This window comes from Ranitomeya imitator, chromosome 5 (assembly GCF_032444005.1).
Source record: "Ranitomeya imitator isolate aRanImi1 chromosome 5, aRanImi1.pri, whole genome shotgun sequence".
NCBI classification, from domain to species: Eukaryota; Metazoa; Chordata; class Amphibia; order Anura; family Dendrobatidae; genus Ranitomeya; species Ranitomeya imitator.
This window is the reverse complement of record NC_091286.1, coordinates 481,874,759-481,888,538: the sequence shown is the minus strand read 5'-3', so window position 1 is coordinate 481,888,538 and position 13,780 is coordinate 481,874,759. Positions and strand designations below refer to the sequence as shown.

At 39.6% G+C, this 13,780-nt stretch overlaps 1 protein-coding gene across 2 annotated transcripts in view; it reads right to left on the bottom strand.

The window, feature by feature from the left end:
* The window catches only part of ZBBX (zinc finger B-box domain containing), a 357,196-nt gene that overhangs the window by 184,699 nt on the left and 158,717 nt on the right, over positions 1-13,780 (bottom strand). For both annotated transcript variants that reach the window (XM_069727388.1, XM_069727390.1), the window contains exons 11-13: positions 9,640-9,760; positions 5,209-5,303; positions 4,992-5,101 (exon numbers count right to left, since the gene is read on the bottom strand). In XM_069727388.1, the coding sequence (XP_069583489.1) occupies positions 4,992-5,101; positions 5,209-5,303; positions 9,640-9,760 (326 nt within the window). The remainder of the gene's footprint in view (positions 1-4,991; positions 5,102-5,208; positions 5,304-9,639; positions 9,761-13,780) is intronic.

Below are 13,780 nucleotides of genomic sequence, written 5' to 3'. Positions count from 1 at the left end.
GATTGCGGGTCACCGATGGGTTGGAATGACAACCAGAGGTCTACTACAAACCTCTATGGTTGTCATTGCCGGATTGCTATGAGCGCCACCTGGTGGTCGGCGCTCGAAGCAAGTCAGCCATTCGGCTACATACAGGTGATCTGATCATCGCCTGTATGTAACAGAGCCGATCGGGTTATGGCAGCATCTAGTCTCCCATGGAGACTATTGAAGCATGTTAAAAGTAAAAAAAAATGCTTTTAAAAATATTAGAAAAATATATATAAAAGTTCAAATCACCCCCTTTCGCCCCATTCAAAATAAAACAATAAAAAAAACTCAAAAATATACATATTTGGTATCGCAGAGTTCAGAATTGCTCTATCTAACAATATAAAAAAAGAATTAACCCTATCGCTAAATGAGGTAATGAGAAAAAAAATGAAAACGCCAGAATTACGTTTCTTTGGTTGCCACAACATTGCATTAAAATGCAATAACGGGCGATCAAAAGATCGCACCAAAATGGTATCAATAAAAAGTCAGCTGGAGCGCAAAAATTAAGCCCTCATCCAACCCGAGATCATGAAAAATGGAGAAGCTACGGGTCTCGGAAAATGACACAATTTTTTTTTTAACAAACTTTGGATTTTTTTTCAACACTTAAATAAAAAAGAACCTAGACATGTTTGGTGTCTTTGAAGTCATAATGACCTGGGGAATCGTAATATCATAATGGCAGGTCAGTTTTAGCATTTGGTGAACATTGTAAAAAAAAATCCCCAAAAATTGTGGAACTGCACTTTTTTTTTTTTGCAATTTCACCGCAACTGGAATTTTTTTCCCGTTTTTGAGTACATGATATGAAAAAAATCAATGGTGTTGTTCAAAAGTACAACTTGTTCCATAAAAAACAAGCGCTCATATGGCCATATTAACGGAAAAATTAAAAAGTTATGGCTTTGGGTAGAAGGGGAGCGAAAAACAGAAACGCAAAAACGAAAAAGGGCTTCATCTTGAAGCGTTAAAACTGCAAAAAGTTTTACTGTCCCTCTTATTCATTCTCGTCTGGACTACTGCAACTATGTAATAATCGTTCTTCCTCTAACCAAACTTTCTCCTCACCAATCCGTCTTGAACGTGACAGCCAAGGTCATATTCCTGTCCAGCCACTTTACCGATGCCTCCATTTTGTGCCAGTAATTGCACTGGTTGCCTATTTGCTACAGAATACAATACAAACATATCTTTCTCACCCACAAAGCTCTCCGCAGTTCTGCATCACCCTATATCTCCTCCCTCATCTCTATCTATCTCCCTACCCATACTCTCATTTCTGCAACAGATGTAAGCTTAACATCCTCCATAATTCAAACCTCGCACCTCCATCTCCAAGACTTCTCTCATTCTGCACCATATCTCTGGAATGCACTACCCCAGATGAACCGACTAATACCTAGCCCTCACATTTATAAGAGTGCTTTAAAAACACATCTCTTTAAACAAGTCTGTCACCTAATTTTACTAATCTAATTCTTCCATGTTAACTCTCTCTAAATTTTCTTCAGAATCTGGTCCCTCCTATTCATGTGACTACACATCCTCCATACATCCAATAGCAATAGATACTTGGACAGATGAGCAGATCATGCAGCTTACTTGAACTGTCCTATTTATTATAATGATGGCTGCACCATACATGCCACGCACTTTTTACTTATTGTGTCTCCCCTATTTCCTTATAGACTGTAAATTTGTGAGCAAGACCCTCACTCCTGCTGTAACTGTTGTATTATGTGTTACTTTGTATTGTCTTTATTGCCTGCACATGTTCTGGCTTAATTGTAAAGGGCTGCAGAATATATTAGCAATATATAAATAAAATTACTATTACCGTATATACTTGACGCAAGTAGAAAGGGAAGCGGTAGCACTCACTGGTTTTCAAAGCAGGTAATTCTTTATTGCAAGAGAATCTTCACGACTCGGAGGGGGAGTATACAACATAGTGTACAGGTCAAATGACGGCCGTTACGCGCTGCTCGAGCGCTTCAACAGGTAAGTATATATTAAAATAACACTACTACATATACTTAAAAGTTCCCATTACCAGCCAATCTGACATATTATATCTCAGGTGGAAAATAATTACCGTATATACTCGAGTATAAGCCGAGATTTTCAGCCCATTTTTGGGGGCTGAAAGTCCCCCTCTCAGCTTTTACTCGAGTCATACCCAGGGGTCGGCAGGGGAGGGGGAGCGGGGGCTGTCTAATTACTGTATACTCACCTGCTCCTGGCCTGAACGTCAGTGCAGAAGACGCTGAAGACATATTGAAAGTGCCAGGGGCCTGAGCGACGAGAGTATGTTATTTTTTTTTTTAATCGCAGCAACAGCAACAGCAAATGGGGCAAGTGTCTGTATGGGGCATCTTATGGAGCCATAACGTTTATGCAGCACTATATGGGGCAAGTGTCTGTATGGGGCCATAACATTTGTGCAGCACTATATGGGGCAAATGTCTATGGAGTATCTTATGGGGCTATAATGTTTGTGCAGCTCTATATGGGGCAAATATCTTTATGGGGTCATAATTAACATTTGTGGAGCACTATATGGGGCAAGTGTCTGTATGGAGCATCTTATGGGGCCATAGTCAAGGTTTGTGCAGCACTATATGGGGAAAATATCTTTATGGAGCATCTTATAGGGTCATAATCAACATTTGTGCAGCATTATATTGGGCAAATGTGTCTATGGAGCATTTTATGAGGCCATTATTAACCTTTATGCAGGATTATATGGGGCATATATTAATATGGAGCATCTTATGGGGCCCATCATAAACTTTATGGAGCATTATATGGGGCTCCTGATTCAATGTGGATATTCAAAAACACTTAACCTACTGATGTCTCAATTAATTTTACTTTTATTGGTATCTATTTTTACTATTGACATTTACCGGTAGCTGCTGCATTTTCCACCCTAGGTTTATACTCGAGTCATTAAGTTTTCCCAGTTTTTTGTGGCAAAATTAGGGGGGTCGGCTTATATTCGGGTCGGCTTATACTCGAGTATATATGGTATTTATTATTAAACTTTGGGTGGAGTTTATGCTAGGGATCTTTGTCCTGTTGGAAAGTCAAATGACACGTAAACTTCACCTTCCTTGCAGATGTAATGCCATGTTCTCATAGAATTTACTGATATTTGATTTAACATTTTTTACCCTCCACATAGTGTAGATTTTCAGCGACAGAGGAAGCAAAGCTGACCCAGAGCATCACTGAGATACTGCGATTATTCAACATTCCAGATTTGTTTCATATCTCCACATAACAGAATCCCCAGATTTTAGTGGCTTGTTTGGTTCTGAGCCTATTGAAACTGACATTTTATGTACTTTTGGGTCAGTAAAAATGAACGTATTGAAGTTTGGACATGGAAACCATCAGCATTGGCTGCTACCAAATTTTGATTCAGATCTTTTGCAGTCACCAGAGTTTTTGACCACTTTCCCCCTCAGGAATCTGGTGGCAGCCAGTGATAGATTCCACATTTTGCCACGTGCAGGTAGTGTAGCCGAGGTTCCTATAACTTTTAATTTGCAACTATATTTCTAGGACCATTCAATGCTTCTACTAATTTTTTTGTGTCCCTTTCCATGTTTGTGCAAGGCAGAGATCTCTTCTCTCAACTATTTGGACCACTCTCTTGACTTTTTTATTTCTAACATGCAATTAAACACCACAGTCAATAAACCTCTAGCTAGTCCAGGTATTTGATGGGCTTTATCTCAAGCACATCTGATGTAACTGCTAACTCTGTAATTGCATCATGGATCTTGGAGATGACACTTGATTTGTGAATGTGTGCTTTTATGAGGGATTCTATTCAGTGGTGTGAATAGTTCTGAGACTACAGTTAAAAGTGGCACTTTGTGTTGAATTTGGAGAAACCATGTATTATACTAGCTGTGTGGAGCCACCTACATTATTCTTTTCTGATTTTCTATAACATCATAAAGTTTCTAAATTTTGCTAATAAACCTAATTTTTAGTGATGAGTCTCGGAGCACCATTGCTGAAATGTGCCGCCCCACAATGCTACTGCACTGCCAGAAGGTCTCCGAGTATTTGTAACTGCTGGGAGATTTAGTTTTCCTTGCCTCAGCTGCATGATTTACAGCTGATAGACAGCTTGAATAAATGTGGGGATTCCCTAGCAACCAGGCAACCCCCACATGTACTCAGGCTGGCTAGCAGCTGCGTCAATAAAAACTAAATCTCCGAGCAGTTACAAATACTCGGAAACCCCCCGAGAGTGTTCGGGAAAACACAAGCAATGAGTACACTCGCTCATCATTACTAATTTTCTAATGAGGGTTGAATAATTTGGATAGCAGCTGTACTTCTGGCCGTGCAGCAGCATTGTGGGGCGGCAAATTTCAGCAATAGTGCTCTGAGACTGTATACACCTGTCTAATAGAAAATCAGCCAGGACACCCATAGTAAAAAATCGGATATCAAGTATTACTTCTTAAACTGTTCTGAAAAAGGTTTCACTGTGATTGTTCGCCTGATTTTTTTTGCAACGCAGTTCATTTTAGTAAAATAACTTTATAGGAATACAGCACCACAGTATATGTCTGGCATTAGACTACACTTATCGGAATGATATGTTTTATTGCAGAACTTTTTACTGCAGTGCAGCTCCAGCGTTATACATTTATGGCAATGCACTAATGATCATACTACTAAAGGATATCCCAGCCTCTCATATAACGTAAAACTGTCAGTTTCATGACAAAATGAGTTAACATTACTAAAATATAGCATAACGCAGCAAGGAAAAACTCAGTCGAATACTCGAATTCTGCCAAAGTGAGGCTAATGCACACAGTAGACTATTATTCTGCTGAAATGAAACCTTCTGCATGGCGCGCCAAGATATAGTACCCAACTGCAGTTATTCCCTTTATCAAAACGTTTTAATGGCTGCACAATACCTTATCCAACTCCACAATCTTTAAAGCAGGTTCATGCATCACATCGTTCCTGACATGTTCCTCAGCTCTGAACAAAGCCACATAATTTTCATGAGCTTCCATTTCTTCAGCTTGAAAGAGTAACAACCAGGTAAGAATTAGTGCAAAGTCACTGGAATTAACGTCTTATTCAGGCGCTTTAGTGCGGTCAATACAAATGCAGCAGAGGCGCACTAACCTGTCAAATCACAGCACTTATCCAGTTCATTCTCTGATACCGCGGGAGAATATCTCACTTCTAAATGGTTATCTAGGACTTGACTAACTGGAGTTCTGGAGAAGGGAGGAAAAAGTGAATATATTTAATTTACCGACCTCGGAGCTATGGGAAACAATATGGGGTGAAGTACACAAATTTCTCACAAAGCAAGAACATTACCATCTCAACAATGGCCAATATACAGTATAACATAACTTCAATCATTGACATTTACCAGAGACTTTTTATTAGGATTACACACGAAATAAGTCGACACTATATATAGTGTTGTACAGCACCCAGATTTCATGCCTAGTGCTGCACCTATTATTTGCCTGGTTGGGTTTTATAATAATGCAATTCATATGTGACCAGATGTCAGAAGAAGATAAATGAAAACACAGAAAACCTAGGCGAAAAGAATGCGACGAGTTATGACATCTGCATTATGAGAAGCATTTATATTGATCTTTAAAGCTTGCATAGGAAATCGCGTCTGTTCAGCTGCTAAACAAGGCGTCGTTCAGACAAGCACTTATAAGTCCAACAGATCGCACATTGACAGTTCATAGCCCAATGTATGTGATGGGCTCGTTCATATGAACATTTTTTCGTATGGACTGTAGCCTCTTTTTGGGGGGGCTTAATCCCCTCTCTAAAACTCAGTGGGTACAAAGACTAAATAAAATGACCTCCATGTAAACACCAACCACATGGCTTCTGTTTTTAACTGATCTATTGCAAAATCTAGGTAAGAAACTATTTTAGGCCTTTTGTTATTTATTTTTCTTTAATCTGATGTTATATAAGCAAAAGAGTAAAAAAAGGGCACAAGAAACACATTCAGATGCAAGAAAGTGATGCAGCATATAGGACACTATACAGATGAAAAATAGTTTTTTTACTGGGAAAAAGGACATATTTTCAAATGCTGATCAGTCTTCGCTAGAAAGAATATATTTTATCTCTCTAGAAGAATGAATGTGAGGTGCACAATGTATTTGCATTAGATGGTCATAGTTTCATGACTTTTCAATACTGGATGGACCCTTACTGAAAACATCCTCTGTGCCGAGTTTTGTGTTTTGAGCCTATTTTCGTTTGCACCCAATTCATTATTCCATTTGCCCCTTTTTACAAGTCTATTTTATATGTGATTTTAGTTTTTTTTATGCTTTGTGGGTTGAATTTAGGGATTTCAGACGTTTTTGCCTAATTCATCAACTGCAACTTTCAAACAACCACAATTTTTGGTGCAATTTCACTCTTTTTCCGCTGGTGCGTATTTGAGTAAACCAGTCATGTTGAGAAACGTATGACTTTTGGTGCCAAAAGGTTGCAAAAACATTTTAGTACTGTAAAAAGAAAAAAAAAAAAAAAACATTTTTGACTTTGCACCAAATTCATGAATCACATGAGTCATTTAAAGAATTTGAGGTCAAGCAGCAACTAATGCCACAAGTTATTAAAGAAAAGTGACTTCCAAACACACAAATGATGAATCAGGACCCCGGCTGTCTGAATATAGCACAATGTCAGATAGCTGCATGCTTGGGATGGCCATTCTAGCAAATGCAGTACCCTACTGAAATTCCTCATTCCTGTGTATGCCCATGCATGACATTATCAATGCAGCATCCTTCAGACTAGCCATAAAAACCCAGCATGTTCACCACCATAAAAATATTGCATCTTCTATCAGCTAGAATTATTCCATTTTAGCTCCGCAAATAAAATGATTAAAAAAAACAGACAATGTGATTTTCTGGATTTTTTTTTCTCAGTTAGTCTCCCATAGTTGAGGTCTACCTATGATGTAAATTACAGACGCCTCTCATCTTTTTAAGTGGTGGAACTTGCACTATTGCTGACTGACTAAATACTTTTTTGCCCCACTGTAGTTTTGATGCCTTCAGTGTGAATTTACAATTTTCATTGCCATGAAATTAGAGAAAAATCTTTAAATGAGAAGGTGTGTCCAAACTTTTGGCTGGACTGTATATATATATATATATATATATATATATATATATATATATATATATATATACACACAGTATAGTATATATATAGTACAGACCAAAAGTTTATGTTTCTGTATTTTCATGACTATGAATATTGTACATTCACACTGAAAGCATCAAAACTATGAATTAACACATGTGGAATTATATACTTAACAAAAAAGTGTGAAACAACTTAAATTATGTCTTATATTCTAGGTTCTTCAAAGTAGCCACCTTTTGCTTTGATGACTGCTTTGCACACTCTTGGCATTCTCTTGATGAGCTTCAAGAGGTAGTCACCGAAAATGGTTTTCACTTCACAGGTGTGCCCTGTCAGGTTTAATAAGTGGGATTTCTTGCCTCATAAATGGGGTTGGGACCATTAGTTGTGTTGTGCAGAAGTCTGGTGGATACACAGCTGATAGTCCTACTGAATAGACTGTTAGAATTTGTATTATGGCAAGAAAAAAGCAGCTAAGTAAAGAAAAATGAGTGGCCATCATTACTTTAAGAAATGAAGGTCAGTCAGTCCGAAAAATTGGGAAAACTTTGAAAGTGTCCCCTAGTGCATTGGCAAAAACCATCAAGCGCTACAAAGAAACTGGCTCACATGAGGACCGCCCCAGGAAAGGAAAACCAAGTTTATCGGAGTCACCGTCCTTAGAAATCGCAGGTTAACAGCAGCTCAGATTAGAGACTGGGTCAATGCCACACAGAGTTCTAGCAGTAGACACATCTCTACAACAACTGTTAAGAGGAGACTTTGTGCAGCAGGCCTTCATGGTAAAATAGCTGCTAGGAAACCACTGCTAAGGACAGGCAACAAGCAGAAGAGACTTGTTTGGGCTAAAGAACACAAGGAATAGACATTAGACCAGTGGAAATCTGTGCTTTGGTCTGATGAGTCCAAATTTGAGATCTTTGGTTCCAACCACCGTGTATTTGTGCGACGCAGAAAAGGTGAATGGATGGACTCTACATGCCTGGTTCCCACCGTGAAGCATGGAGAAGGAGGTGTGATGGTGTGGGGGTGCTTTGCTGGTGACACTGTTGGGGATTTATTCAAAATTGAAGGAATACTGAACCAGCATGGCTATCACAGTATCTTGCAGTAGCATGCTATTCCATCCGATTTGCGTTTAGCTAGATCATCATTTATTTTTCAACAGGACAATGACCCCAAACACACTTCCAGGCTGTGTAAGGGCTATTTGACCAAGAAGGAGAGTGATGGGGTGCTAAGCCAGATGACCTGGCCTCCACAGTCACCAAACCTGAACCCAATCGAGATGGTTTGGGGTGAGCTGGACCGCAGAGTGAAGGCAAAAGAGCCAACAAGTGCTAAGCATCTCTGGGAACTCCTTCAAGATTGTTGGAAGACCATTCCCGGTGACTACCTCTTGAAGCTCATCAAGAGAATGCCAAGAGTGTACAAAGCAGTTCTCAAAGCAAAAGGTGGCTACTTTGAAGAACCTAGAATATAAGACATAATTTCAGTTGTTTCTCACTTTTTTGTTAAGTATATAATTCCACATGTGTTAATTCATAGTTTTGATGCCTTCAGTGTGAATGTACAATTAGCATAGTCATGAAAATACAGAAAATCTTTACATGAGAAGGTGTGTCCAAACTTTTGGTCTGTACTGTATCTAAACATTTTAAAAAGTCTAAAGCTAATAAGCACCTGACCACATATTATGGTCCTCCCCAATGTCCATCACAGTGCGCAATGGTCCAATATCTAAATAAAATCTGAATAAAGACTAGAATACAATTGTTGTGTAGAACGAATCACAATAAACATAAATATATGCCAAAAGAGTAATGCAAAACAACTTCATAGATGGTGTGCTCAATCAGAGAGATCCAGTGCAATCTATTTGTCAAATAAAAAACTTGAAGGCAATAAGTGTAACAAGTCCACAATGAGAGAAAGATTGCTACACACTAGAATGACATAAGTAAATATTTCAAGGCCCATTAAAAGTCTCTGCCAAAATGGCAGAACCATTACCCAAGTTGGTACAAGACAAGCCTGAATAAATGGTGTAGTGCTGAGCAGCCATATAGACCATTGCAGATAAAGTACTATGCACAACCGGGGAAAGAAGCCCTTTTCCCTCCCCTTCCATCCGTCCCTTTCACCTCCTATATAGTTTTTTTCTTATTCAATACAGTTTTGATAATGTATAATGTTTGCTTCATAACTCTGTTTGAAAATTTCAAATAAAAAAAAAAAAGTTATAAAAAAAAGAGAGATGACCAAGTCAGTTTGCAGCCACACTATGTCATATTCAGAATAGGAAAATATGCGATCTATATAAAAGCAGGTTCAAATTTAAAAAGTGATTCCAAAAAAATAATCAGTCTGATTATTTCTTTACATATAGGGGATATACTATACCTTCTGTGCTTTTTTAGCATCAACTTCTCCATGTAGCTTAAACTATTTTCTTTAAACTCAATATGCAATGGTTTTGCAGTGGCAGTGAGTAAAGTCTGCACTTCGGAACTTCCAGTGTCATCTAGAAAACAGATTTTATCCATTACAATAGATCCATATGTTAGAAAGAACAATTCTGCTTCATGGTGGATGGGGAAGGATTTCATTAGAAGCCATATGAAAGCTTAAGTTCAGTTCAACAGAACATCGGGGAGCAGGGGTTTTGTTGTCATGCAGGAGATGACAGAAGTCTGCTACATTACACGTCTGGAAGAAGCGGGATTTTGCGAGAGTACGGTAATATTACATTGGTGTAAGTACATTTTTACTTTGTGTTTATTAGACATAAGCAGTGATTCAGCAACAATTACGTTTTGGATCATAATGTCCAATTTTTTAACAGTCCCATAGACTTGGACACACAGAACTCGTACACAAAAAACTGATGTCTGAACGAACCCTTAGAAACATATTACCAGTCTGCAAAACAACATGACAATTTCAGGGAAGAATTTGATACAGAACTCTTTAAACAAGGTATTTAACACATTTTTAGGAAATCTTGGGGTTCAAAACCTAGCCATGAAAATAATTTGGTTTGCTGTCATAAAGAGATTTTTTAAGTAAAAAAGAACTTTCTGAAACTTTGACAGGTCTTAAAGGGGGTTTACTGTAGGACAGAGTAAAATGTATTGATCAAGTGGTTGGCCATCACACACCATCAGCAGAAGAGGGAAATTTTATGCCTATTGGAGAACTTTTATTCCGAGATGGAATTGTGCAGCAGGTTGGATGCATGACCGCTGCTCATTCATTCTCTATGGGGATGCCAGAAAAAGCAGAGTGCAAAGTTCAGCAGCTCCATAGGGGAATTAATGAAGCGTCAGCTGAGCATGCAAACTGACATTCCATTGTAATATGGAAAAAAGTTTTGTGTTCTTCCATTCGGTGGGGGTCGCAGTGGTCAGACACCTGCAAAAAACAATCAATCTGTCCTCTGGATAATAAATAACTTTCTTCCACTAGAGGACCCCTTTAGCAACACTAAATGCATATGCACTGCTCAAAAAAATAAAGGGAACACCTAAACAACAGAATATAACTCCAAGTAAATCAAACTTCTGTAAAATCAAACTGTCCACTTAAGAAGCAACACTGTTTGACAATCAATTTCACATGCTGTTGTGCAAATGGAATAGACAACAGATGGAAATTATTGGCAATTATCAAGACACACTCAATAAAGGAGTGGTTCTGCAGGTGGGGACTACAGACCACATCTCAGTACCAATGCTTTGTGCCTGATGTTTTGGTCACTTTTGAATGTTGGTTGTGCTTTCACACTCATGGTAGCATGAGACGGACTCTACAACCCACACAAGTGGTTCAGGTAGTGCAGCTCATCCAGGATGACACATCAATGCGAGCTGTGGCAAGAAAGTTTGCTGTGTCTGTCAGCGTAGTGTCCAGAGGCTGGAGGTGCTACCAGGAGACAGGCCAGTACACCAGGAGACGTGGAGGGGGCCGAAGGAGGGCAACAACCCAGCAGCTGGACCGCTACCTCAGCCATTGTGCAAGGAGGAACAGGAGGAGCACTGCCAGAGCCCTGCAAAATGACCTCCAGCAGACCACAAATGTGCATGTGTCTGCACAAACAGTTAGAATGTGTCTGCACAAACAGTTAGAAACTGACTCCATGAGGATGGTCTGAGTGCCCGACGTCCATAGATGGGGGTTGTGCTCACAGCCCAACACCATGCAGGACACCTGGCATTTGCCACAGAACACCAGGATTGTCAAATTTGCAACTGGTGCCCTACATGTGACAGACGTGACAGAGTATGGAGATGCCATGGAGAGCGACCTGCTGCCTGCAAGATCCTTCAACATGACCAGTTTGGCAGTGGGTCAGTAATGGTGTGGGATGGCATTTCTTTGGAGGGCCGCACAGCCCTCTATGTGCTCGCCAGAGGTAGCCTGACTGCCATTAGGTACGAGATAAGATCCTCAGACCCCTTGTGAGACCATATGCTGGTGCGGTTGGCCTTGGGTTCCTCCTAATGCAGGACAATGCCAGACCTCATATGGCTGGAGTGTATCAGCAGTTCCTGCAAGATGAAGGCATTCAAGCTGTGGACCCACTCTCAGACCTGAATCCGATGGAACACAACTGGGACATCATGTCTCGCACCATCCACCAACGTCACTTTGCACCACAGACTGTCCACGAGTTGGCGGATGCTTTAGTCCAGGTCTGGGAGGAGATCCATCAGGAGACCATCTGCTGCCACATCAAGTGCATGCCCAGGCATTGTAGGGAGGTCATACAGGCACGTGGAGGCCACACACACCACGGAGCATCATTTCCTTGTCTTGAGTCATTTCCCTTGAAGTTGGATCAGCTTGTAACATTTTCCACTTCGATTTTGAGCATCATTCCAACTCCAGACCTCCGTGGGACATTAGTTGTGATTTATGTTGATCATTTTTAGGTTTTATTGTTCTCAACACATTCCACTATGTAATGAATAAAGAGTTACAACTGGAATATTTCATTCAGTGATATCTAGGACGTGGGATTTTAGTGCTCCATATATTTTTTGAGCAGTATATATATATATATATATATATATATATATATATATATATATATGTTTGCCCCCTCCAGAATTCCTATTTTTAGAATGTTTTTCACACGTAAATGTTTCAGATCACCAAACAAATTAAAATATTAGACAACGATAACACAAGTAAACAAAAGATACAGTTGTTAACAAAGTCTTTATTATTAAGGGAAAAAGGAGTCCAAAGCTACAGGGCCCTGTGTGAAAAAGTTATTTCTCTCCTTAGTACAGGCATGTACTACAGAGGACAGAGAATGAACTTCAATCCAATATTGCAGCCAGCATGCAGCCGGCGGGTAAGGAAAGGGTGAATCAAACACCCGAAAACCTCGCCCCTATGGCTGAAGATTGTTCCCTCCAAATTCAGGTGACAGAGTCCCTTTAAAACATAAATTAACTGTAGATCATCACATCTTTAGGAAGTGGAGTTCAAATTCCCTAGCCACACACAAGCCTCATTACTGCCATACCTGTTATCAAACCTGTTATCAAACAAGAAATCACTTAAATAGGATCTGTTGACAAAGTGAAGTAGACCATAGGGTCATGCCATGGTCCAAAGAAATTCTGGAACATAGGAGAAACAAAGTAACTGAGATCTATCAGTCTGAGAAAGGTTATAAAGCCATTTCTAAAACATTGTGACTCCAGCAAACCACAGTGAGAGCCATTATTCACAAATGGTCAAAACATGGAACAATGGTGGACCTACCCAGGAGTGGCCAGTCAACCAAAATTACCTCAAGAGTGCAGCAATGACTCATTCAAAAGGTCAAAAAAAAAACCACAACATCCAGGGAACGGCAGGCCTCACTTGTTTCAATTAAGGTCAGTGTTCATGAACTCCACCATAGGAAACAGACTGGGCAAAAATGGCCTGCATGGCAGAGTTCCAAGACAGAAACCACTGCTGAGCAATAAGAACAAAGGCTTGTCTCAGTTTTGCCCAAAAACATCTTGACGATCCCTAAGACTTTTGGATGAATATTCTGTGGACTGACGAGACAAAAGTTGAACTTTTTGGAAGGTGTATGTCCCATTACATCCGGCGTCGAAGTAACACAGCATTTTAGAAAAGGAACATCATACCAACAGTAAAATATGGTGGTGGTAGTGTGATTGTCTGGCTGTTTAGCCACTGTTTTGCCACTTCAGGATCTGGAAGATTTGTTCTGGTAAATGGAACCAATTATTCTGCTATCTACCAAACAATTCTGAAGGAGGATGTCTGGAAATCTGTTCATGACCTTAAGCAGAAGCGCACCTGGATTATACAGCAGAACATTGATCCAAAACATACCAGCAAGTTATCGTAAACACTTGATTGCAGTTGTTGCTGTTAAGGGTGACCCAACCAGTTATAAGGTTACAGGTAATCCCTTTTTTACACAGGGCCCTTTAGGTTTGGATTTCTTTTTCCCTTAATAATAAAGGATTTCATTTAAAATCTGCATTTTGTGTTTACCTGTGTTATTTTT